The following is a 26,693-nucleotide window of genomic DNA, read 5'->3' as shown; positions in this document are numbered from 1 at the left end:
TGTTGTGAAAACAAATGCTAAGCAGATTCTCCTGGGAATAATATAATGTTCTTCAATTCTTCAAGGTGACTTATTTTCTCTAATTACCTCTCTGACTGTTTGCAGGTATTATTCGGAATTCTAACCAAAGACAGAATCTGAAGAAGTGGTGTTGCTGAGTCCTTTTAAAGCGAAAAAAATTAAATAGGTATACATTATGAATGTTATTCCTATTTAGTTCCCAGTCCAATGACAATTTGTGGAACTCTCATTTAAAAAAAGTAAAATGAATTGAATTCAGTCCTTGTGTATAAAATCTTTTAATAGTCATTTTCTCTCGCTCTCTTACAGTCATGATGGAAAACACAATAGACAAACCCATCAGGTAAACAATGCATAACTAGATCGCAGACCTCACAGTAATCCAGAGGTAATTCATCTATTAATGCACCATGATGCCCCCACCAGGGGGCAGTGCTAAAGACCAAAATCTTTATCAAAAAGGCTCTGTAACATACAATTTTGTTTAGTGTTAAAAAAGGTACCCTCTGACAAGAGGAAAATATGGTTTCATATTATACTATAAATTTGCACTCAGCCTATGTACAGGAATCGTGTGAGATATCCTCTTTCAGAGGGGGATTCCTATTATCTTATTAGCTTAGTAAAATCCCATTTCACTAGATAAGCTCTGAGTCCATAATACCCGCTCTTTAACTCATACTTAACATCCATTCATTCATGGTGAGAGGAATCCAAGGAATGTACTGGAGTAGAGGGTTGTGGGAAGAGGTTGTAGTGTACAATTATGTGCAGTAGATGGCGCTGTCCATACTAGGAGCTGACTTCAGTCTACAGCAGAAGATAACAAAAGGCCCTGAAAACAAGGGAAGGAGATCTGAGGACCCAGGAATTCTGTAAACCGTCAGTATCATTCAGGATGTCAGAGGTTGCCCAAGAGACGTATCAGTGCCAGGCTTTTCCTCATAAGTCTTATTATAGAAGAAACCAATGACTTCAGAAGTGTGAGGAGCACTCCTGGCTGGTGATGTAGAGCATCTAGTAAAGTGATTTGAGCAGGATCTCCAGTAAAGTCTCCAGTGGTTTAGCCCTTGTGACATCATCCCTCTTCAGAGCTGTCACTGCAGGAGCATCTCCTGGTCCCGGGGTAGTGGAGATGAGGATGGGGCAGCAGCATATCGGTCTCCTTCAGGGGGAGATCCCGGAGTTAAGGTAGCTTAGCATCGTCCAGCCTTGGCATCACCTATAGCCCCCCAAACATCAAAAACAAACTCATCTGGGAAGGCGAAGTCCCCTAGTGTACGGTCCAGTGCTTGAGAGAAATCATCGGGGTTCTGTTTGTCCATACCCAACTCCACCATGGTGCCGGCTGTGGGTACAGAAGAGGCAAGTCAACATCAAAGCACAAATGTATTGGTACCGAACAGCAAATTTACATCTTTCACGAAATCCGCACAGAGAGCAATACACAGGCTGCCATCTTTCCCAGAATACAGACTGAGGGCTCGTTCACATTAGGGGTGTTTTCGGTCTCTTTTCAAGAGCAGGCAATTTTTAAAATCACCACAAAACGATTGTGCAATGAATCTCTATGAGAAGGTTCGTATCAGCGCGGTTCGTGCGCTGTGCGTTCAGCAAAGAGGTGCCTGGACCATTTTTGTGGCGATTTTGCCTCAATGGAAGGTATAGGAAAAACGCAAACACTCATAAAATAGCTTTGTGCAGCGATTGCGTTCGAGCTTTTAAGAATAAATACATTGTATTTATTCTTTTCCAGGTCAAAGAGTTCACTTCCTGACTTGCGTCAGGGAGTGAATTACAAAACCGCTCTGGAAAAGCGATTAGAAAAGTGCTTTTTCTAAAAACGCAGCGTGCAGTGGAGTGCCAGAAGGGGAAAAAAAAAAAACGCACAAAAAACGCAAAATGCTTGCGTTTGCAATTTTAGGTGTGAGTGAGGCCTGATACTGTTCAAATTGCTGATCAGGCTGAGAGATTGGGAGAGGAGCAGCAATGCTATAGAGGGAGGAAAGCCTCTCAGTCCAAGGCACTGCCAGAATGCAGAGAGGCCCAGCCTCCAGGAACAGATAAGCTGTGCTGCTTTATATACATGCACTGCAATGGCTTTATATTAAATTCAGAGATTATACAAAAAATTACATACACACAAATATACACTTTTTTATTGTATTTTTTTTTTTTTATTTACAAAATTTTCATTTATAAATTATTTAGCCAGCGTTTGACCGCAGTAAAATCTTTGCTTTCTCCGATTTACATTCGGAAATGTATTAATGGTTGTGACATCTTTAGTCCTGCCAGGTGATCTCTGCGGAATGGTTGTTTCTGAGAATTCAGAAACCAAGGAAATAAATGCCTGGTTTCCCAGACTGCTCTGGGGGGAAAATTCCACATAGCTAAACTGCCTAGGAAATGACATCAATGGGAGGGCGGAGAGAGGAGGCGCGCGGAGGGGGCCACACAGGCGCGGTGACTTGCGACATTAAAGTCGCAAATTCCGGAAGTGAGCTGCGGCGGGGGACTGGAGAAGCGTTTTTGTCCCGGCGCGGGCACAGAACGTCTGTGGGGGGCTGTTAGAAGCCCCAGGTGAGTTAAACTTTTTTCTTTATTTATTACCCTTAGGCTCAACACACACCATACAATCGTGGTTGTTCAATCTTACCACTTTCATGTAGTATAAGAGCTTATCCAATCAATCATTCAAGGTGTTTTCAATCTGTTGGCCCTTATACTACATAGATTTGGTAAATCTGTACAACCAAGATTGTATGGTGTGTGTTGAGCTACGTTTCCATTGTAGCGTGAAATTTTCGCATCCAAAAAAAAAAAAAAAATCTTATAAGATTTTTCTGATTGGTGAAAATTCGCTTGTAAATATGTACGCATTTTTATGAGAATTTTCGTACGCGATAATTCGCATTAGTCAAATATAACAATCTGCCTAGTAACAGCTTAGTTATGACTGCTGACCACTTCCTGTAACCAGATTTAATGTGAATTTTCACGAAAATAACGCAAAACTTTGCATTGCTATGCATTGCCTATGCAAAGCATTGTATGCAAATCATACGTGATGTCCGAAAAAAATGAGACAGGCCCTCAGATTTTTTCACACGTATGAAAATTCGCATTGGTTGGAAACAGACCCATTCACTACCATTACTTGTAAAATCAATGCAAATTTTCTGAGAGAAAAATCTGTCACAAAACGCACAAGTGGAAAGATATCAGTCAAGGCCAAACAGCATGGTGAGAGTGACAATTCTCATATTTCTGCATCTGCTGACCAGAAAGACAAACAATACTTTGACTTTTTGTTTAACCTTCTATAATATTTCCTTAACTACCTGCGGACAGACGCAGTTTAAATCTACGGCGGGCGGCACTGCGGTTCTGACCTAGCGTAAACTCTACATCCCATTGACCGCGTTCCCCCGCCCGTTCTCGCTGCTCTGCCCCCGCCGCAATGTGCTGCCCTGCTGCCTCTATGACGGCAGAGCACTGTGAGCCGGGCAGGAGCAGTTTTCATTGGCTCCTGGCCCTGTCATTCCTGTAAACCGTTCCCATTGGCTTACATTGAGTGACAGGGTCAGGAGTCAATGAAAGCAGCTCCTGACCGGCTCACAGCGCTCTGCAGTCATAGCGACGGCAGAGAGAGCAGCCTGCGGTGGGGACAGAGCGGCGTGACCGGCGGATTTTAGCGGCGATTCGTCGGGAAGCAGCGGTTTACTGTACCAGCACCCTCTGGTCCTTAAAGAGAACCTGTACTGAGTAAAAATATTTAAAATAAACACGAGGTAACTTCAAATGAACATTACATAGTTACCTTGCCATCAGTTCCTTTCAGAAGCTCACCATTTTCTTCTGACAATGATCCCTTCCAGTTCTGACAATATTTTGTCAGATCTGAAATATATCAGTTGCTGTCAATAAAATATCAGTTGCTGTCAGTTATAGCTGAGAGGAAAACTGATGTACCAGGTTATGTCCATGTTTCCCTATGGCTCAAGTGGGCGATGTTACAGTTTAACTGTGTGCTGACCAGAAAGCTGTTATGGGTAATGACCATTTTCAAAATGGAGGATGGAAAATTCCCTTGATCACAGTGAACAAACAGAACGCGGGAAAGGAGAAAGACACTGAGGAGTAGACTACATGGAAGGTAAGTATGACTTGTGTATGCTTATTTTGACTTTTAATTTTCAGTTCAGGTTTTCAGAGGGTACTGGTACCGAAGTGGTAAATGTACTAGTGCAGAAAAACACGGGCTTTGATTCCAGAAAAATTCCAGAGTGCTGCCTGGAGTTCTTCTTTAAATCTATCAGGAGCAGAATGTGAACAGACAGACACTTACCAAGCTCACTGTCTCTAATCCCCATGTAACTTTCCAGGAGGTCGTCCACCTTTTGGATGGCTTTCTCCTCAACAACAGATACCTGATCCACAAGGAAAGAGAAGAAATGGAAATCAAAGAATGAAATCCCCCAGTGTTTGCACTCACTGTAGCTCTATTAGCTCCACCTCCAGGCCTCGTGTATCCCCTCCCCTCACTAAACAAACACAACCCTGTAACTCCATCCCAGGCAGAGGAGTATATGAATAGATAATGTACAAGAGAGCGGTAGATCAGTAATTATGCACTTTTACTTCGCTGCCTAACCACCCAGAATCTTGTGCACTGCAACCCTCCCCTAAATTTACAACCTTCTATTCATCTAAAATGTTTCAACAGAATAAATACCGATCTCTAGCAAAAAATCACAAGAGCCAGATCCAATTCATTTTTTCCCGAGTTTTCACATTATAAATAAAATGCATTTTAAGTCACTAGCAAGCCAGAAATTTCAGCAGTGCTTTTTCACCTACTTTTTGGTACTTTTTCAATTGCAGAGTTACCCAAGATGAAAAATTATCTCCTGGGAGAAAAAATACGTAGGAGAAAAAGTGAATTGGATCAGGCCCCTAGTCTTCTATAAAGCAGACCAGGGATCAGAATTCCTTCTCCTACAAGTTTGCCATGTTGAAGTATATCTGAAGACTGCTAGGATTGTTATTCTTTAAAGAGACACTGAAGCGAAAAAAAAATGATAATTATGATTTGTATGTGTAGTACAGCTAAGAAATAAAACATTAAAGGGAAGGTTCAGGGAAACCTGTAAAAAAAATAAAAATCCCTATCCACTTACCTGGGGCTTCCTCCAGCCCGTGGCAGGCAGGAGGAGCCCTCGCCGTCGCTCCAGAGGCTTCCGGTCGTCTTCGGTGGCCGACCCGACCTGGCCGGCCTCTTCTGCGCTCCAAGGACGGACTCTTCTGCGTCCCACGCGGGCGCGCTGACGTCATCGGACGTCCTCCGGGCTGTACTGCGCATGCGCAGAACTACTGCGCCTGCGCAGTACAGCCTGGATGACGTCCGATGACGTCAGCGCGCCCGTGTGGGAAGCAGAAGAGCCCGTCCTTGGAGCGCAGAAGAGCCCGACCTGGCAGCCGGCCTGGCCAGGTCGGGTCGGCCACCGAAGACGACCGGAAGCCTCTGGAGCGGCGGCGAGGGCACCTCCTGCCTGCCACGGGCTTGAGGAAGCCCCAGGTAAGTGGATAGGGATTTTTATTTTTTTACAGGTTTCCCTGAACCTTTCCTTTAAGATCAGATACATCAGTCTAATTGTTTCCAGTACAGGAAGAGTTGAGAAACTCCAGTTGTTATCTCTATGCAAACAAGCCATTAAGCACTCCGACTAGTCGTGGAGAGGGCTGTTATCTGACTTTTATTATCTCAACTGTTCCTGGACGATTTACTTTTTCTCTGCTAGAGGAGAGGTCATTACTTCACAGACTGCTCTGAAAGACTCATTTTGAATGCTGAGTGTTGTGTAATGTGCACATATTATAGAATGATGCAATGTTAGAAAAAACACTATATACCTGAAAATAAAAGTATGAGAGTATTTTCTTTGCTGCTAATCTTCTAGTAATTATTCATAGTACACAACCAATTCACTATATCATATTTTTTTTTTCGCTTCAGTGTCTCTTTAAAAGTACCCTTTATGGTACTACATATTTGTGACCACTCTAAAGTTTACTTGAAGCAAAAAATATAAAAAAAATAAGCCCAGATACTTACTTGCGGAGAGAAGCCTGCAGAGGCTGCCCACGTCCTCCTGGCCTCTGCCATTGCCACATGCACACCTAAAGCCTAGTACACACTAGCAATTTTGATTGCCCAATCATTGGTCAATTTTACCACCTCCATGTAGTATGACCATTTACCTATATAATCTGCATAGAATTGAAAATCTGTTTGGCCCTCATACTACATGGAGGTGGTAAAATTGACCAATCATTGGCCAATCAAAATTGCTAGTGTGTACTAGCCTTAAGGAAGATAACCGGCAATTCATGCACAATCGCAGCCATACTGCACCTGCACAGTAAGCTGGGGCGGCTCATCCACAAGCGGCTCGGTGCTACTGCGCTGGCATGGCCACAATCATGCATGAAGAAGAGCGCGGCTGTGACCTTCACAAGAGCCCCCGGCAGTGGCAGTGGTCTGCATGAGGACACGGAAGGTTCTCTTTAGCTGTAGATGTATTCTGGCATTTTAGAAAGTCCTTAGAATACAGTCAAACATTACAGCATTAGGCTTCTTATATACTGAAAAATCGCAATTTTGATTTCTGACTCCAACTTGCGATTCCGATTTTCACTAGCAACAGAAGAAGAACAAACACACAAAAAAAATTGCATCAAAAATTGAAAATCGCATGTAACGTAAAACGTAAAAGTTTTTGATCTCTGCCACACTCCGTTTCAAAAGTTTGCCTTATTAAAACAAGTATTTGGGATTAGTCAGATTGGCGTGAGCATTTGGGGTCTTCCATGATACCTTCTGTTTTAAGAAGTTTGGGTTCACCATTCGGCACATCTCTGCTCATGCTCGTGGGAAGGAGCACAGAACTACGTCACAGAGAGATACTATATGGTCTAATGCAGTGATCTGCAAACTTGGCACTCCACCTGTTAAGGAACTACAAGTCCCACAATGCATTGCAGAAGTCTGACAGCCACAGCCATGATTTATAAAGGCAAATGCATTGTGGGAATTGTAGTTCCTTAACAGCTGGAGAGTCACGTTTGCAGATCACTGGCCTAATGCTAGGTACACAGCAGGTACCAGTTTTTTTCGTTCGATAGATGCGTTCGATTGATCATTTCCGTCATGTCCGACATTACTTGATTGTAATCGATTGTTTACCGCTTGATTTCTCATAGAAGTGAAGGGAAATTGATAAGAAAAGAGGATCAAACGGCAAATCGACCGAAAAAACGTAACATGTGTACCTAGCATTAGAGGAACTAAAGACGGGAGATGTTATAGTATACAAATCAGAAAGGTTTCCCAAAGAAGTGAAAAATGTGTACACAGACTTCCGCTTTCCATATGCATGTTATATTCTTACTATATATCTATACTCCCCACCTCTCTCACCAGCTCCTCCACAGTGGATGGCCCCTTGGTTCTGAGTCGTAAGGTCCCCTTCCCCGATGATATGCCAGAACTATTGCCGGAACTGCCGGTGCGCTGACCAATCATTTCTAAAAAGAGAAGAAAATATGTAAAATGCTGATTCCATGGCCTAGCAGTAATCTGTGGAACAACTGTAATTTCTACATTGTGTATGAAACACTCTCATTTACAACAACTGTAAATCTACTTACAGTGAAAACTGTAGCATACATGATTCTACCAAGACTTGTAACTTTGCTGTCTAAAGCACGGGTGTCAAACTCAAGGCTTGCGGCCCAAATGCGGCCTTCTTGCCATTTTATGTAGCCCCCGAGAACTTCAAATGTGCATGATTGTAGGCAGTACAAACGACAGCACATTGCCTCCACAACCAGAGCAAACCGGCGACAGAGTTTCTGGTTGAAACATTGTCAGTTTGAGGTGGGGTGCAGCAACAACCCATGGGACCCTTGCAGCAAAATTAGCATGGGACCCCCTCATGTGCCTGGTAAACTTCCACACCTCTTCCCCACAACCTCAGCTTACCAAAAAAGGTAAACATTTCTCTACTCCTGAAACCAGGTTCACTTCAACTAATTTAACCCCCCCCCCCCCCCCCCCCCATCAAACAGAGCTTTCTCTGCTCTTATCCCTGCCAGCATATTTGTTTACACGGCTGTCCCCAGTACAGCGCTGCCGTAGATCACAGTGCTGTACCATGTAAACAGATGGCGGTTTCGCCTTCTAACGGTCTCCTAGCGGCTGGGAGACCGATGACAGAGCGGGGATCGGCGCGCACGATCCCCTGCATTCTCCGCCCCCAGGACTCCATGCCAATTGGCGTTGAGCGGTCCCGGGGCTGCCACCGCGTTCACGCCAATTGGCGTGGAGCAATTTGCAAGAAGCTAAGACTCATTAAACAGCCTTCTTCCTCATTTTGTTACTGCTAAAGAAAGATTATCAACTTTTTCTACAAGATTTCTCTTAAAAGCAAAACTACCGTATATGAATACACAGGAACAAAAAAAGTGACCCATGATCACATGATTAAAGTCTTATACATGTATATCAGCCACTTTCAGTCAGTCACTTCTGCTTCCTGTTTTACCTCACACAGTAAGTGAGACACATGGTCACTATCAGACTCAGCCAGTCACAGGCTAATAAACTGATCAGGTGTCACATTCTCTGACTCCATATATAACGTTCTAGTGCTGCTCAGAGTACTTCATACTTCGTGGTAAATAGTTACCAAAAGCCTTTCTGGGTTCACAGAGCTTCATGTTGAAGGTCCTCCCTCGAGGCAATTCTTTCAGTGTCCTGGCCACCTCAAAGTGACGGCTGCCAATCAGATTCCTGCCATTGATGGACTCAATCATGTCTCCCACGCCGATGAGCTGCATGCGGTGTATAATGCTGCCTTCTTTAATACGCTGTAGGTAAGAAGAACAGGTCACCCATTGCTGGAAAGGTTTATGAGGAGTAAACAGACACCAGAATCAGGCAGTGTTGGATCTAGAACAGTAAGAAGAGAGTACCTTAATAAAGGCATAACCAGCACCATTGTCGGTGATGGTGAGGCCCAGGGAATCCTCAGATTTATACACCTCCAGTTCCTTTTTCTGCCCTCGCACGTGAGCAAAGATGAAGTCCTCAAGGCCTATCTGCCCACCCAGAAGCTTATCCATGTCTAGGCGGTGAGTGTTCAGGGTGCAGAACATTACCTGTGCAAAGCCAATACATATGCATCAATAAGGCATCTTTAGGAACAAAGTAGTCAAAGCCCATTTAAAACAAACAAACAACCAAATAATACGGATAAAACAATGACACAGAAAGCACACATAGGGACATTTACTCTTTTTTCCCCCCCAACCATTAAAGTGGACCTGAACTCTTGCACCGGAAAGAAGGAAAAGAGGGAGAAATGCACCCGGTATGTATTTAGAGAGTTCAGCCTGTCTAATTCCCCCTTATCTGTGACTAAACACAAGTTGTAATTTGATCCCTCAGCTTTGTCAGCTGACTGCCACGGCAGAGAGCTCATTTGTAAACACGGGATGTTAACCTCCCTGGCATTCAATTTCCCCAGGATTTCTGTGCAAAAGGTGATCAAATTAATTTTTATAACTTTTTTTCCCTGTAACTTGCCAAAATGTGTCAAGCAAGGGTCCAGTATACAGTGCAGGAGAGTACTGACGTGTATGCCTGTCAATACTGTTCACAGCATGCTTTGTATGGACGTGTATAACTCAATACCGCAAGGGAGGTTAACAAAATGTCTGCTTCAATGAAAGCAGGAAGTAGACACTGCAGATTTATTACAGGATTTGTATAAGGGCCTGTACACACTGCTGCGCTTTTCAAATCGCAAGGTCTTTTGAAAAATAATGAAAATCGTGAAGACCTGTACACACTGGTGCGATGCACTTTTCCTATTCTCATGAAGGCTTGCGATTTAAAAAAAAAAAAAAAAAAAAATCGCATGCGATTTTAAAAGCGCAGCAGTGTGTACAGGCCCTCAGCTGTAACAAAAAAATGTTTTTGTTTAAAGGTTATTATGCTGTTGCTTATCTTTTAGAGCAGAGAGGAAGTTCTGAGTTCAGATCTGCTTTATCAGGGGCATTTACCAACTTGTGTAATTTTTCTTGACTTTCAAGCCACTTACATTTAGCATACCTTTGAAAAGTTAGGGTGATCCACTCTGTGATACGCTTGATGTTGTCTTATTAGATTTGCCCACTCCCTTTACCTGAATGACAGAGACTCTCAAAGCCCACATCTCCAAAAGTGCCAGTTCATCCTTAGTTCTGTCTTACCACTTCATTACTGAGTAACCACTCACACAAACCCACCCAATTTCTGCAACCAATGCTTCTACACGCCTTGGACTGTAAGCTCTGCGGAACATGGTCATTTTTTATCTTTGTCATAGTTTTTAGTTATGTATTGAAGTCTGCAATTTGTACAATGTATGAATAATCTATAAATAAAAGAGAAGTGTTCAAGTTCTATTTTTGCAAAGATATTTCTTAGAAGGCTAGACTTAAAGGGGAACTGAGGAGAGAGGTATATGGAGGCTTTCATGTTTATTTCCTTTTAAGCAATACCAGTTGCCTGGCAGCCCTGCTGATCCTCTGCCTCTAATACTATTAGCCATAGCCCCTGAACAAGCATGCAGCAGATCAGGCGTTTCAGACTTTAAAGTCAGATCTGACAAGACTAGCTGCATGCTTGTTTCTGGTGTTATTCAGATACTACTGCAGAGAAATAGACCAGCAGGGCTGCCAGGCAACTGGTATTGATTAAAAGGAAATAAATATGGCAGCCTCCGTATACCTCTTACTTCAGTCGTCCTTTAAGTCCTGTTTGGCTGCTAAAACAAACAGATGTGCTCTGGAGCATTTTACATACATCCACTTTTCCATGTATGCTGCACAATGATCTGTATACTGTCAAGCATGGTGTTGGATTAACTGCCTCTAGTATTAGATAGACCCACACTAGTCAGTCCCATAGCCTTCAGCTTCCCAATGCTGGTGTACATAGTCTCCTGATCCTGGTCTGCACTAGAGAGAGCTGGAGGAAGACAGGAGGCTGGCTGCTTATTCAGCCCAGTACAAAGTCTAGCTTTCATCATTCAATAACGCTCTCTACTGGAGACCAGCATTGATCGATGTTCTTGCAAATACCTATCTGGATCTACAAGGCATGGCCTGTGAAATTTGTTTTTCTTTTTTACACATAAAGCTTTTAACTGGCAGTGTACCACAGGCAAAGGTACAACTGTATTTAAAGAGCCATGCTTATGCGCTTTGAGTCCTACGGGAGAGAAAAGCGCCTTACAAATGTTATTTTGTATCCCCCTCTGGGGGATACTTACCTCGGGAGGGGGAAGCCTCAGGGTTCCCATGAAGATAGCAGGAATCCAGCGCTGGCTGGTGAGGATTTATTTACCGCGATCCTGCACAGACGCACTGGCGGCTTTTCATTCGGGCTAGGTGGAAATGGAGCGAAATCGTATCCTCTCTACAGGCACAAAGGAGTCGCCCCTGCGCAGTAGAGCAGATACAATCAGGTTCGGCTATTTCTGCCTTACCCGAATGAAGAGCCGATAATGCGCCTGCGCAGGATCACGGTAGGAAAATATTTACCTGGCCGCACTTCATTGGGACACAGCGCTGGATTGCCGGGACACCGGAGGACGGGGGAAGCCTCGTTAGGATCCAGGGGCTTCCCCCTCCCGAGGTAAGTATCCCCCAGAGGGGATTTTTCTTCATTACAGACTCTCTTTAAAATGTATTATGATTCGTCTAGTTTTCAGTGTATTAGACGAAAGCCAAGATGGACATGAAAAAAAATAAAAAATACACTTGCCTGGGGCTTCCTCCAACCCCTTTCAGGTCAATGGTGCCCTCGCCGTCCTCCCAGGCTGCCTCAAGCCTCCCCAGTAATTCCTGTAGTTGCAGTGTTCAGTGCATGTGCGGGCCAGCCTGTGTGGGCTTCCATCGCCAGGAGTGCGTGCATGCGGCCGGACTGCGCATGCACCAACTCACCATGACTAGCGGCTTTACTGTGGAGACTATCAGAGGATGAGGAAGCCCGAGAGGACGGCGAGGGAGCTATCGGCCTGAAGGGGGCTGGAGAAAGCCACAGGCATGTATCTTTTTTTTTTTTTTTTTTTTAAGTGCTCGTTTTAAGTACACTAAAGAAGAACCATAGTGAGATATAGTAGAATTCAGTAAATTATTTAGGATTAAAAAAGGAAAGTATAGGGAGCTCCCTATACTTTCCTTTTTTAAGCCTATATTCATTTTTATGGGTGAGACGAGCCGGTTTGGGGTGATATCCCGTACCCCCTTTGTTTTTTGCTTAAATTATTTAGGATACCTACTTTTACATTAAATATCCTGGTTTCAGTATCGCAAACACTTCCTATATCTATTTATTGCTGTATTCTGGGAGGACAGATCTTTTCTACTAGCTTTAGAACCCTCAGCAACAAACATTCAGCAGAGATTACCAGCCAGCACTGAAGAAAGCAAGTCAGGTAAAGTAAAGCTTTTACAATGGGCAAACACTGACTTAATCGTTTACAAATAAATATTGTAAATAAAAATAAATATATTTTATTCATTGTTATTTCAACTACACTTCCTCTTTGAAGCAACACTTTTGGCTTTAAAAGGACAACTGAAGTGAGAAGGCTATGGAGGCTGCCATGTTTATTTCCTTTTAAGCAATACCAGTTGCCTGCTGGTCTGTTTGGTTGCAGAAGTGTCTGAATCACACCAGCAGAAACAAGCATGCAGCTAATCTGTCATATCTGACAATAATGTCAGAAACACCTGATCTGTTGCATGCTTGTTCCGGGTCTATGGCTAAAAGTACTAGAGGCGGAAGATCAGTAGGACAGCCAGGCAACTGGTATTGCTTAACGTGAACCTCCGGACTAAAAATCGACTCAGCAGCACTGAAAAGGCTTTGTGTTTCTTTAACAGTTTCACAGCATCAGAACTTTGTTTCTCTTATACAAGCCTCCTTTTTAGCTGCACAGAAGAAAACTGTCCGGGCTTTTTCCCCCTGATGCTGTGCAAAGCATGATGGGATTTCTGATTTTGTTGTTCTGCTGTTTTGGTGCAATTTTTTTTTTTACATTTTGAATTTGACATTTGAAGCCTAGCGTGTGCAGCTGGGAGGGGCTATCAGGACATAGGATAGTTGGAACTGTGTCTCCTGCTCCTTGTCACCTCCTTTCAACCAAAAAGATGGCTGTCCCCATGACAAAGATGGCAGCCCCCATGAATCACAAACATTTGCTTGTTCTTTTAAAACAGGGTGGGTAAGAAATTATATTACCTATCTATTCTAATTAACATAACGAATGTAACTTGATGACAGTATGTTTGTTTAAGCTGAAGTTCCCCTTTAACCACTTGAGGACCCACCCTTTACCTCAAAGCCCCCCTCTGCGGCGAAATTCCCCCCCTACCTCTCCTCCCTCCCTTCCCCAGAGATCCGAGGCTGCACAGGAACGGATCTGTCCTGTGCAGCCTCTAACAGGCTCCTGCCTGTCATGTGACAGCGATCCCCGGCCGCTGATTGGCCGGGGATCGCTGATCTGGTACAACACTGCTACTGTTAGCAGCGTTGTACGAATGTAAACAAAGCGGATTATTTCCGCTTGTGTTTACATTTAGCCTGCGAGCCGCGATCGGCAGCCCGCAGGCTAATCACGGAGCCCCCCGCCGTGAATTGACAGGAAGCAGCCGCTCGTGCGAGCGGCTGCTTCCTGATTAATTAGCCTGCAGCCGGCGACGCAGATCTGTGTCGCTGGTCCTGCAGCTGCCACTTTGCCGACGCGCGGTATGAGTGCGCGGTCGGCAAGTGGTTAAAAGGAAATAAATATGGCAACCTTCATATCCCTCTCTCTTCAGTTATCCTTTAGGCCTCGTTTAGACTATACGCGCTGCCGTGCGCATTTTGGCAGCGCGTATAGTGTGCGACACGCAAGAACGGTAGAAGGGCATAGACAGCCCTTCTACCGTTCCCATCATATGCGCTGCGTGGCAGCGAGATTGCGCTATCGCGTGCTGCACGCATTTTTGGGAATCGCAGCGCAGATCCCATTCATTGTAATGAATGGGATCTGCAGCGCAGCGCATAGGAGCGCAGATGGCGTGCGATCGGACGCGTTGCGTTCCAATCGCACATCCATCTGCGCTAATGATGTGAACGAGGCCTTAAAGAAAACCTGTAATGTAACAAAATGTATGAGAACAACAATGCAAGAGTACTATTGCATTGTTGAAAGGTATGAAAGAAGAAAAGAATCCGGGCACCAGATGAGCTGCTGTGCAAACCCACTTTATTTCATCCCACCAGAACGATACAGCATACAATAGATGGCGGCCTTAGACCATGTTTTGTATGCTGTATCTGTCTGGTGGGATGAAATAAAGTGGGTTTGCACAGCAGCTCATCTGGTGCCCGGATTCTTTTCTTCTTTCATACTGTCAAGACTGTATTGATCCGGAGGCACAGTGAGTAACCCCCGGCCGACCCCCTCCAGTAAGGTCTACCTCATCTAGTGCCGATCTACTCTGCTCTTTTTACTTCCATTGCTGGAAGTTCCTGATGGATTCCCCAAACAGAAATTCAGTGCACCCCTCCTGAATCTTTATCAGCATAGGCAGCAGGCATACCCTTGTAACTGTACTCCAATAGGTTATAGGTGCCAAGGCACGGAGCAGTGTTTATGAGACCTGTGCCTATGCATACTATTAGGAAACCTGAGCTGGCATAGGCTATTCCAGGAGCTCTAGTGGCAGCAGTCCGTGAAGCCATCACAACCTCTCAGCATTTAAGGTCAGCTTGATAAGCTTTTAGTAACCGGCAGTACACGCATACTTGCAGTGATATACTTACATCTCCATTCGGTATGTTGAATGCCTCGGCTATCTTGGCATAGAGCTCCTTCACATTGCTGAATCCTTCAATCCTCCCCGTAGGGCTTCCGTGGGCAAGCTGGGCGTGGAAAACCAACCGTGGCCGCAGGGCGGGAGCAGGAGGAGGGAGGCCGGGAGCTTGAGGAGACAGAGAGCCACCTGGCACCCCGCCAGCCTGGGACACCCCTAACGCCGTGCGCTCCCCCACATCATCTTCCTCCATCAGCGGAGAGGCCTTCTTTCTACGTCCGAGGCCCAGAGGCATTGGGGCTCCGTAATGTCCAGCAATACCAAAGAGGAAACTGTAAACAAAAAAGAAGCAAGGCGGTTACATACCAATGGTTTCCTATGACTGTATCTTCATATAGCTCCATTCATCCTGACAGGCTACCTGTGGAACCATTAAAAGCCATCGCCTTCTTTAGATGACTATATGTGGTGTCTTTCCCAATACCGCCATTAACTTTCCGTACAATTATTATTATTCAATTAAAGATAAATGGTATTTTATCACAGTGAAATACACTGTGCATTTCACTGTGATACAATAACATTTAGCTTTTATAGCCATTATATCCAGGTGGAGACCCGGTCATTTCCCTTGTTTGATACTGATCGTTGCACCCTACTGGGCCGGGGTGCTCACTGATTGACTCCCTGGTACTAAGAAGTATCAAAAGCGGTTGAGCGGTTGAACAACCTGTTATCATCAAAGGTTTAAAAGTAACCCTGAACTGACGTCAATATTACTTAATAAAGCCCATGGTGGGCTAGATTATCTGCTCCTGTTTGTGCTACCGCTGCTCGTTGTCTGTGGGGACCTCAGTTACCCTTCACATTTGACAGGATCTTCCAGTCAAACACATTTTCTCCCAAGTGGTATCGCACGCCTGAGAACTGCGCAGGCACACGGTGACTTTCTTTCAATGGAACTTGCGCCTGCAGTTGTGGAACTTCTGGGCGGCTGTGAAGTTTAGAGATCTGAGCAGGAAGGGGAACCCACCTATAGATTACACAGGATATATAGTCCAGATTTATGTGGTTTGCAACGGATTATCTACATCCTGCAGGACTTCAGTTCTTGCCCAGGGACGTAAAAAAAAAAAAAAAAAACCCCACAGAACATTTATATCGCGCTTTTCTCCTGACGGACTCAAAGCGCCAGAGCTGCAGCCACTAGGGCGTGCTCTATAGGCAGTAGCAGTGTTAGGGAGTCTTGCCTGAGGACTCCTACTGAATAGGTGCAGGCTTACTGAACAACCAGAGCTGACGTAGATAATAGTTCATTAAATCCAACGTCGGTCGCTTGCACCCTTGCGGGGATGAATCTAAGTCCCCGTGTTAATGATTGCCGGCATCAATAACCCACACATACATTTAAAATTAACTCCTTCCCACCCACACTCTCCCATAGTACCCAAATAAAAATGTTGCAGTAAAAACAAACAAACAACCATTACTGCCGCACAGACATGAGCCTCACGTCCGCGTCAGGTGCTGCTGTACCAACAGGTGTTCACGTCTGTACAGCCTGTGGGGTTGTGCGCACGATAGGGCAGAAGCCTGCGATCGCAATGGTCCCCTCCTCAGGAGGGATTGGTGGCAGGGGGACAGAAGTCTCCTGAGGCAATCGTGCATGTTCACCGAGAATGATCACTGTTTTCGTTAAACAGTGATCATTCCCAATTGGTGCCGCCACACTGCTGCCTCCCACTCGCTCGTTTCCGCCGATCGATTAAAGGAATACTATCGATACCAAAGTGTTCTAAAATGACAGTGTGCAAATAATGTCTAAGTAGCTGTGTAAACATTTTCCTACTTTTCATGTTAAATATCAGAGGCAAAAAACTGTAATTTATTGAGGGTAGGATTTAGCTATATTGGGACACATCAATTGCAGAAGGGGTGTCTGCTTCAATGCACAGCCAGAGTTGCATATCAGACTACAGAAAGCAAATATCAAACATATCAAACTCTGAAAGCAAAAACAGTATGAAAAAGCTGTGACAATTAGTTACATTTCCTCTGCTCTCTTCAGACACTTCAGTCAGAAACACAGGACACAGAAGCTGCAGCTGTTGGGAGCTCTCTTCTCTGTCACACACAGAGCTACACATAGAGTTAACTGATCAAGTGTGAGGGGAATCTCCCCTCTCCTCATGGCTCAGTCAGCCGTCAGTTTTGGCGTCAGTAAAGTTTGAATGTATTTTGATAACAGTAAACAAATAAGTTGCTACTAAAATGTATACACACTGGTACTTAGCAGCAATTCCCAAACAATTCCTGTGTCAATTGAAAAAAATATGTGAAACGATAGTATTCCTTTAATGAGTGGGAACTTCGTTCATCTCTCCTCTAGGCCACCGTGATCGCAGTAATCACTGAGATGCCTTCCTCACTTCCAAGTAACACAGCTAAGCATTACTCCCTATTAGGATACTTATTGTACTCTTATAAGAAAAAATGTGCAAGGACATCTTGTGGACAAATAGTAATATTACACCTACATACAGTGATGTGAAAAACTATTTGCCCCCTTCCCGATTTCTTATTCTTTTGCATGTTTGTCGCACTTAAATGTTCCTGCTCATCAAAAACCGTTAACTATTAGTCAAAGATAACATAATTAAACACAAAATGCAGTTTTAAATGATGGTTTTAATTATTTAGTGAGAAAAAAAATAACTCAAAACCTACATGGCCCTGTGTGAAAAAGAAATTGCCCCCTGAACCTAATAACTGGTTGGGCCACCCTTAGCTGCAATAACTGCAATCAAGCGTTTACGATAACTTGCAACGAGTCTTTTACAGCGCTCTGGAGGAATTTTGGCCCACTCATCTTTGCAGAATTGTTGCAATTCAGCTTTATTTGAGGGTTTTCTAGCATGAACCGCCTTTTTAAGGTCATGCCACAACATCTCAATAGGATTCAGGTCAGGACTTTGACTAGGCCACTCCAAAGTCTTCATTTTGTTTTTCTTCAGCCATTCAGAGGTGGATTTGCTGGTGTGTTTTGGGTCATTGTCCTGCTGCAGCACCCAAGATCGCTTCAGCTTGAGTTGACGAACAGATGGCCGGACATTCTCCTTCAGGATTTTTTGGTAGACAGTAGAATTCATGGTTCCATCTATCACAGCAAGCCTTCCAGGTCCTGAAGCAGCAAAACAACCCCAGACCATCACACTACCACCACCACCATATTTTACTGTTGGTATGATGTTCTTTTGCTGAAATGCTGTGTTACTTCTACGCCAGATGTAACGGGACACGCACCTTCCAAAAAGTTCAACTTTTGTCTCATCGGTCCACAAGGTATTTTCCCAAAAGTCTTGGCAATCATTGAGATGTTTTTTAGCAAAACTGAGACAAGCCTTAATGTTCTTTTTGCTTAAAAGTGGTTTGCGCCTTGGATATATGCCATGCAGGCCGTTTTTGCCCAGTCTCTTTTTTATGGCGGAGTCGTGAACACTGACCTTAATTGAGGCAAGTGAGGCCTGCAGTTCTTTAGATGTTGTCCTGGGGTCTTTTGTGGCCTCTCAGATGAATTTTCTCTGCGCTCTTGGGGTAATTTTGGTCGGTGCCAAATGCATTGTCTCAGCATGAGAAATGTTGGCCAATCAGAGAGAAACAGAGGTGTGGGAGGGGAAAACAGGAGGAAAAGAGGCTTCAGCCAATCAGGCTGCATTAGTTAAGTCTGAGGGGGAAGTAGAAAAGCAAAAAAAGGACAACCCAGCATTCCCTGCAACTTCCTTTGTGTGTACCAAATAAGAGTCAGGTAAACTGGGGAATGACCATTTATCAACAAGAAAATTAATAGTGATTTTAACTTTTAGATTGCCTGGTTAGCATCTTTAGTAGTTTACTAGATAAAAATAATAGATTTTTTTATTTTATGCCCGACAGTTACACTTTAAAAAATGGTTTCCCTTTCCTGAAACCATTGGTAGGTGTAGAGGCAGCTCACTAAGACTCAGTTCCCACTTGGACCAAAAATCTACTAGTTCAGTACCTTTTTTGGTGACACAGCAACGGACATGCAAATTGATCCAATGTAAAAAAATAGCTTGATCTTCCACTTGATATTTTTAAAAGATCCATTTCCTGCTTTACGGTAAACATAACAGAAAGTCACAATCTGCTGCACTTTTACCAGATAGCGGATATGTTACCCATCGAAAACTGTGGTGGAAACGCATCCGCACTTAACTGGTCTGCTCCGATCTGAACAGGCCGTTTTAATCCATTACGAACAGGACCTGAGCATAAAGGTTCAATCGTACTGATGCCAAAGTACATTCATTACAGAAACCTTACAGATTCCCTTAAAGCGTATCCGAGATGAAAAACTAACTATAACAGGTAACTTGTCTATATATCATATCTAAAGTTTAGATAGTTTATACAGCAAATATAGCTGCAAATAGCTTTAATAGAAAATGATTCTTTCTTCCTGTGATACAGTGACAGCAGCCATGTTGTTTGTAAACATTACACAGAGGCAGGCTTATCTGTATCTTGATCACGAAGCCTGTGAAAAAAACTAATCAACCCTCCTCCTCCTTCCTCCCCTCTGCCTCTGAAATCAATGGCTAGTAACATCTCCCTCTCCTCCTGCTCAAACTCAGCTCCCATGAGCCCTTGCTACTGCCTTGGCTCTCTGAAAACCTGTGGGCGTGGCTTTTTTAGTTTATAGGGAATTAGAGTATTGCAACAAAAACAAAAAAGTATTTGGCTTAACCTCCTTAGCGGTAACCCCGTGTGTGACACGGGGTAAGCCGCCGGAGGGTGCCGCTCAGGCCCTGCTGGGCCGATTTACATAATTTTTTTTTTTTGCTGGACGCAGCTAGCACTTTGCTAGCTGCGCCAGCACCCCGATCGCCGCCGCGCGCCCGATCGCCGCTATCCGGTGCGGCGCGCGGCCCCCCCCCCCCCCAGACCCCTGCGCTGCCTGGCCAATCAGTGCCAGGCAGCGCCAAGGGGTGGATCGGGTCTCCCAATGACGTCCCGACGTCGCTGACGTCGGCGACGTCATCCCGCCCCGTCGCCATGGCGACGGGGGAAGCCCTCCATGAAATCCCGTTCTTTGAACGGGATTTCCTGATCGCCTATCGCCGGAGGCGATCGGCGGGGCTGGGGGGATGCCGCTGAGCAGCGGCTATCATGTAGCGAGCCCTGGGCTCGCTACATGATTTAAAAAAAAAAATTTTTTTAAAAACCTGCTGCGCTGCCCCCTGGCGGTATTTTTCATACCGCCAAGGGGGTTAAGGAATGCCCTATAAACAATAGGAAAGGAACACAATTATGCAATGAGTAAAAGTTCACCTCGGATCCACCGTTCAAAGCAGATACCAACCTGTGTGGAGAGAAGGGGGTTGAACTGATTGATGTATATACAGAAAGTACCTGGAAAGTCAACCCTGAGGCAGGGGTCACACTTGTTGGCTTTCATGCGCGTTTTCTGCACAGAAAAACTGTTTTCAACTGAGAACTCATGTTAATCAATGAGATAGGTCACACTTGAATGTAGATTTCGCGCGCAGAAAAAAAACTGACATCTTGCACAATTTGTCAGTTTTCTCTATAAATTACATTAGCTGTTGTAAGGTAGAGGTCACACTTGTCTTTCAGTTTTCTGAAAAGTGTAGAAACTAAAAGACAAGTGTGACCCCTGCCTCAGGCTAGTCGGCATCACTGTATAACCTACACCTTAAAGGCAAACAAACAGTACAACCAACTCCAAGAAAACACAAGTTTGAAGATGGAAAGAAAAAAAAATACAGGTTACAACCAGATTGCATCTGAATCATCAAGGAATGCCTAAGTATGCCTGCTGGAACAAATGATGTGCAAGAAAAGTTTGAGTCACTCTGTATACAGCTGTTGCCTACCTGCTTCACCATTTGTAGTTTTATGGGAGAGATTGGCAAGTGAGAGCCACAGGTATGGCCATTTGAAAAAACAAAACAAAAACAAAACAAAAACTTCAATGCATCTTAACTACTGTTTGCCAGAAATCACAAAGGTCAGCTAGAAAAATATTGTGTGGTCTTAGAAAACCAAAATTTAGATTTTTATCCAGTAGACTAATGTCACATTTGTCCTAAGCCTAACACTGCACATCATCTAGATAAAACACACCAACAGTAAAGAATGGTGGAGGCATCATTATGCTCTTCTAAAGCAGGCCATGGAATGCTCCTGAGAGTGCAGGTCCCAGGAGATGGTGTCAGGTCTCACATCGTGGACCGCAAACCAGGTATCTACAAATGACCGCTGCTGTGAACGAACAAGGTCCAGTTCAGAATAAAATCATACACAAATTAGCTCAGGTTTCATTAGTCGTAAGGTTATACAACGTAATAATGTTCCACCGTGCATCATCTTCAGATATTTTAAAGACGTGCCCACCATCACCAAATAAGAAAATCAAGGCTTACCAGCCAGGAACAACCCAAGGTTGTATACAGGGCTTGAGCAATCAAGAATGGAAAGATGATCCTACAGGCTCCGGATTGTATCTGAACCCCCCAAATGGAATTAGCAGGCAATGTGTCGGGATATGAGCATCAAAAACAAAGGTAGTTCTCAGTGCAGATTGCTTTTATTTCATAGAAACTGTATCAAACAAACAATGTATAAAAAGTCAATTTCTTCTGATAAACGGCAAACAAAAAAAATTCACAGTTTCACTGTAATGCTTTGGTCTGTGAGGGCGTTTCCCAAAGCGTAGGACTAGTATCTCTATCATTTTAGGCGGGACACTGAACTTCTATTATGGGTTGCAGGAGATTTTCTGAAAAAGACCAAGTCCTGAACAGAAGCTAGCATTGGCAGGCAACATACTGTAGGTATGAGGTACACATGGTAAGGGCCCTTATCCACTGTACGCACTCCGATCCGAATGTTGGTACGCATGCGTTTGACTGATTACAAGAATACAGCCGGAATAATGAAACTCGCAGTGTGCGGTTTCCACTGCCGTCTCTACCATGAGATTCCATTTTCCCGCAAATGTAACGCATGCTGCATTTTTTTCCTCTAATTGCGCTTGCATAAACTCGAAAGCGCAAGAAAATCAATTGCAAAATATTGGGTGCTTTTCTTGCAAGTTCAGTTCTTTTGCTAATAAAATTAATTATTAGAAAAATGTAAATGCAATTCCTCTGGGAAAACTGAACATCACATGGATCTGCAGAGAAAACCATGATTTATAGTGAAAAAAGGCCCTCAATGTCATAAAGAAAGAAAACATTAAAAAAAACAAAAACGAGAGAAAACACGTTTATGACCGCTGTAAAAGTGAAATCAAACAACCAACTTGGGAGGAAACTTTTATAAAAGTGCATGTGGTCACAAGAGAGGTCATAAGACACATATCCTACTGAGATCTATAGGAAATCCATATGACTAATGTGGTAATGAAGCAGAGGTGAGGCAGAGGAAATCTGCACGGCAGGACTCTACCGAGGCGGATGGGAACAGCACAGCTGCAGGGAACACTATACATCCACACCAGTCTGTTAACACTTTCATACCTACCAGGAACTAAATATATCCTTAAAGGCCACTATTCCACGTAGTGCTAAACTACAACAAGCAATTACATGCAGCTGAATGGCAGCATTTGGTAACTCGTGCAGAGTTACAGTGTGCAGTGCCGTTAGAGTGCAGTGTCACGTTTGATGCACGGCGGCGTTACCCGGCAGCAAATCTCATGTCACAGCTGAGCATTGCAACCGCTGTACTCCGATGCAGCTACATGGGAGGGGCCTGTCCACCGCCTGTACAGAGTGCTAGCAATCGCCCGGCCGATGGACAGGAGCAGCTGACAAGCAGTGAAATCACTGCCGCCTTCAGCTGCCCCTGGAGAAGAGGCATATCGTGTGGTCAGCCGACACTGTACAGTATTGTTCATATTCACCACTAGTTACATATGATTCTAAATTCTGTGTTTTTTTTATAGGGTAGGGCAGCTGTAACCAACACCTCCAATCTCATCTCATTGAATGGTTTCCAACTGGCTGACACTATTTCTAGCTACTGTATGGCCAGCTTTAATATTGAAGACTTACACAGTGAAATGTACGCAGAAATGCTAAGATAACAGCGAGTAGAAAGTGATACATTCTTAGTGGGAAGAGCCTGATAAATGATTGTTTTTCCAAGAGTCCTCATAGAAGTGGTGTCCTCGATTACATAGATCTGGCCTGAATGCTCACACACTGATGTTGTTTTCAAGTCCAAGCTTCCCGTGACAACGACCAGGATGCTTACCTTAATAGAAGTTGGGAAATCTTTCTCATACCCAATTTAAATGAAAGATCCGTAGGAAGATCTTAATATATGGATGAAAAACTGGAACGCGCAATTACAGAGGGCACGTCTCTTGAACGAATACTCGGATCTTTGCTGTTACTATTGCTTTTAGTAGAAACATTTGGAAAATCCAATAAAAGATTCTCAAGAGAGAGAAAGGCTTTATAGTTGAAATACTAGGTCAGTGATGGCTAACCTTGGCACTCCAGCTGTGGTGGAACTACAAGTCCCATGAGGCATTGCAATACTCTGACAGCTCTAAGCATAACTCAAGGAGGCAGAGGGATGATGGGATTTGTAGTTTTGTCACAGCTGGAGCGCCAAGGTTAGCCATCACTGTACTAGGTGTTCCTGGATAAGCACTTGAAAAGTTAGAGAATCTTCCATGATCATAAAATGAAATTCAGCCCTAGAAGTAACTTTGATTCTATCAGCAGGAAAAAGAGTGTTTACAAAATCTCAATACAGTAGAATTTCATTATAGTAAGCTCTGATATAGTAAACCTCTGGATATAGTAAACTCAGTTGTCAGGTCCCAGAAAATGTGTCTGTATAACTATACAATGTAGGACCAATTCTGATATAGTAAACTTCTAATATAATAAGCTAATTGTCCTGGTACCTTGAAGTAAACTATAAAAGGGATTCTATTGTACATACCAGAGTTTTTCCTCCCATTCATTCAAACTTCCAAAGCAGCCTCACAAAATCCACTGTATCCCAAGGTTAGAACTTGAGAGGCAACTACAGCCTGCTTATTCTAGAAGACATGCCACACTTTAAACGCCCATCATGTACAGAAGCCAAACAAATATTGTACATATGAAACCATTCAATATAAAGTTTGACCTGTAAAGGTGCCCATTCATGGTGTGATTCTTTAGTGGACATTCTATTTTCTATTAGATCATACAGATCGAATAAAAATATTGTTTTTAATAATTCTACAGCATTATCAGCTCCAAACTCGTCACAATATTGAGACCAGTTGTGATCGTATGTATGTTAAAAAAAAATAATAAAAAAATAGTACGCCATGCTGATCGACTAGATCTAGCCATCATTCAGGATTGATTGGGCCTATCAATTACTTTGCATCCATACAATTCAATGAGAACGAAAACACAATTGTTGAAAATCGCATGATTAAAGGAACCTTTGGACATCAATGCTATTTAATTTCTAGCGTGAACAGATCTGAAGCATGTTTTAAATATCACTATAAGGAGAAACGGAAGAGAACATGTTAAACTCTACAACTGCCCCTTCCAAATTTAGGTTTTCACTTAGATGGTGGAGCAGCCAGCTGCATTGAGACGTGGGGACTGTGATTATTCCATACCTGAGTAGTGGGTCCTTGAGAGGATCTCCTAGTGGGAAAGTCTATTGTTTATTGATGAATAACTAAATATACCTTGGATCCTAATTTTTGCTTGGATATGATCTGGACACAAAGGCCTCAATTCACTAAGCTTATCTCTTGTCTTTAATAACTCTTCTAGAGTTGTTACCATGGTGATAAGGCATGTAGTATTCAGGAAACATTTTACCTCAGGCAAACCTAAAGTTAACTCTTCTGTCTTTAAGTTAACTCTTTAGGGCTCGTTTCCACCATAGCGAATCCGCATGCGGTGACGAGATGCGGATTCGCTTGGTACATTGAAGTGGCCGGGGCTGTTTCCACCTGTGCGGCGTGCGGGAGCGATTTGGCGGCGGGCCAAATCTGCACGGCGGGACCCACAGAATTCGCCTGCGTCGGGAATCCATGCGAATCGCCGCTAATGTATTTAATAGTAAAAACGCATGCGTTTGTTACATGCGTTTTTACCCGCGATTTCGCTTGCGATTTCACACCCTTTTCAATGTTATTTTGCCCTGGCAGTGTCATGGTTAATTTCGCATGGCACCCTGCCATGCGAAATCGCACGCGAAATCGCGGGTAAAAACGCATGCGGAAACGCATCCGCATGCGTTTTTACAAGCGTCGGAATGCGGCCGAAATCGCGTCGCAACAGTGGAAACGAGCCCTTAATCCTTAAAATAACTCCAGAGTTAAAGACTGCGTTCATTAACTGCGTGTGAAAATAACTACAGAGGAGGTAACTTAACTACAGAGGAGGTAAATTAACTACAGAGGAGGTACCTTAAAGTGGCCATACACTGGCCCGATTCGCGGCCGTTTCGACAGCAGATTTGATCCTGGGATCGAATCTGCTGCCAATCGTTTGCGCTAAACGCACCCGCCGATCCGATTTCCTCCTGAAATCGGATCGGTCCGTCGATCGCGCCGTGCGGGAAATTACCCTCGATCGCCTGCGGGTAGGGTGCGCGTCGCTAGCGGCGGCCGATCCAATCAGGTATACATTACCTGAAGCTGGCTCCCGGGCGTCTTCTCCGCGCTGCACCGCTCTGTTCCGGCTCCATCCCGGCGCTTCCTGTGTCACTGCAGTGACCAGGAAGTTCAAATAGAGGGGCTCCATTTGAACTTCCTGGTCACGGAGTGACACAGGAAGCGCCGAGATGGAGCAAGAACAGAGCGGTGCGGTGCAGCGTGGAGAAGACGCCCGGGAGCCAGCGTCAGGTAATGTATACGGGGAGGGGGCACAGGCGGCAGGAGCAGCTCAACAGATTGTGATCGGTTTCAGGCTGAAATCGATTCACAATCTGTTTGCAGTAAAGGCAGCCATACGATCCCTCTCTGATCAGATTCGATCAGATAGGGATTTGTCAGCTGGTCGATCTGATGGCAAATCGACCAGTGTATGGCTACCTTAAAGGAATGAAGAGGTAAGATAACTCCATCACTGTGTGGAGGTAAGTTTTCGCTTGCCTTATCTCCAGCATGATCTTAGTGAATTGAGGCCAAAGAGAAATAGTTCACGCAATCGTTCTAGATTTGTGCTATCAACGTTACCATCATCCAGTACTAATACAGTTCAAGCTAATAGACAGAATGCACCCATTCCAGCATGTTCTGTCGGTTCCTTCAGGAAAGCATCCAAGATAGATCAAATGAAAAGGCTTCTCCTCTGCACTGCTGTGGATGGAAGCAGAGTGCAGAACTCTTCAATATCACAATCCTCCAACAACTGGAAAGGTCTCTAGATCGTCCATTCAAGCTGTAGTGGTGAAAAGTAAACCACCTGGTTCCTCATGAGAATCACTGTAAGTGTGAGCAGGACAGGTTGAAGAGCCCACATGAAGAATCTGTACATTTAAAGGATACCCGAGGTGACATGATGACAGACATGTGTATGTATAGTGCCTAGCACACAAATAACTATGCGGTGTTCCTTTTTTTCTTTCTCTGCCTAAAAGAGTTAAACATCAGGTATGCAAGTGGCAGTTCCTGTCTGAGTCAGGGCTGGGTCAGACTACAGTGTGACCCTGACTGATCAGACATTACA

The 26,693-nt window shown here is 44.1% G+C and overlaps 1 protein-coding gene across 2 annotated transcripts in view; it reads right to left on the bottom strand.

The window, feature by feature from the left end:
- Nucleotides 1–283: 283 nt before the first annotated feature.
- LOC137561029 (PDZ domain-containing protein GIPC1-like) overlaps nucleotides 284–26,693 on the bottom strand; it is a 48,791-nt gene continuing 22,381 nt past the window's right edge. The window contains exons 2-7 of one of the 2 annotated variants that reach the window (XM_068272244.1): nucleotides 14,951–15,272; nucleotides 9,061–9,246; nucleotides 8,775–8,955; nucleotides 7,496–7,611; nucleotides 4,373–4,454; nucleotides 284–1,369 (exon numbers count right to left, since the gene is read on the bottom strand). In XM_068272244.1, coding sequence (XP_068128345.1) covers nucleotides 1,218–1,369; nucleotides 4,373–4,454; nucleotides 7,496–7,611; nucleotides 8,775–8,955; nucleotides 9,061–9,246; nucleotides 14,951–15,235 — 1,002 coding nt within the window. In that variant the 5' untranslated portion in view covers nucleotides 15,236–15,272 and the 3' untranslated portion in view covers nucleotides 284–1,217. The remainder of the gene's footprint in view (nucleotides 1,370–4,372; nucleotides 4,455–7,495; nucleotides 7,612–8,774; nucleotides 8,956–9,060; nucleotides 9,247–14,950; nucleotides 15,273–26,693) is intronic. The other variant, XM_068272245.1, reaches the window with a different exon arrangement.

Source organism: Hyperolius riggenbachi, chromosome 3 (genome assembly GCF_040937935.1).
Source record: "Hyperolius riggenbachi isolate aHypRig1 chromosome 3, aHypRig1.pri, whole genome shotgun sequence".
In the NCBI taxonomy this organism is placed as follows: domain Eukaryota; kingdom Metazoa; phylum Chordata; class Amphibia; order Anura; family Hyperoliidae; genus Hyperolius; species Hyperolius riggenbachi.
The sequence above is the reverse complement of the archived record's forward strand: the minus strand, read 5'-3'. Positions and strand labels throughout refer to the sequence as shown.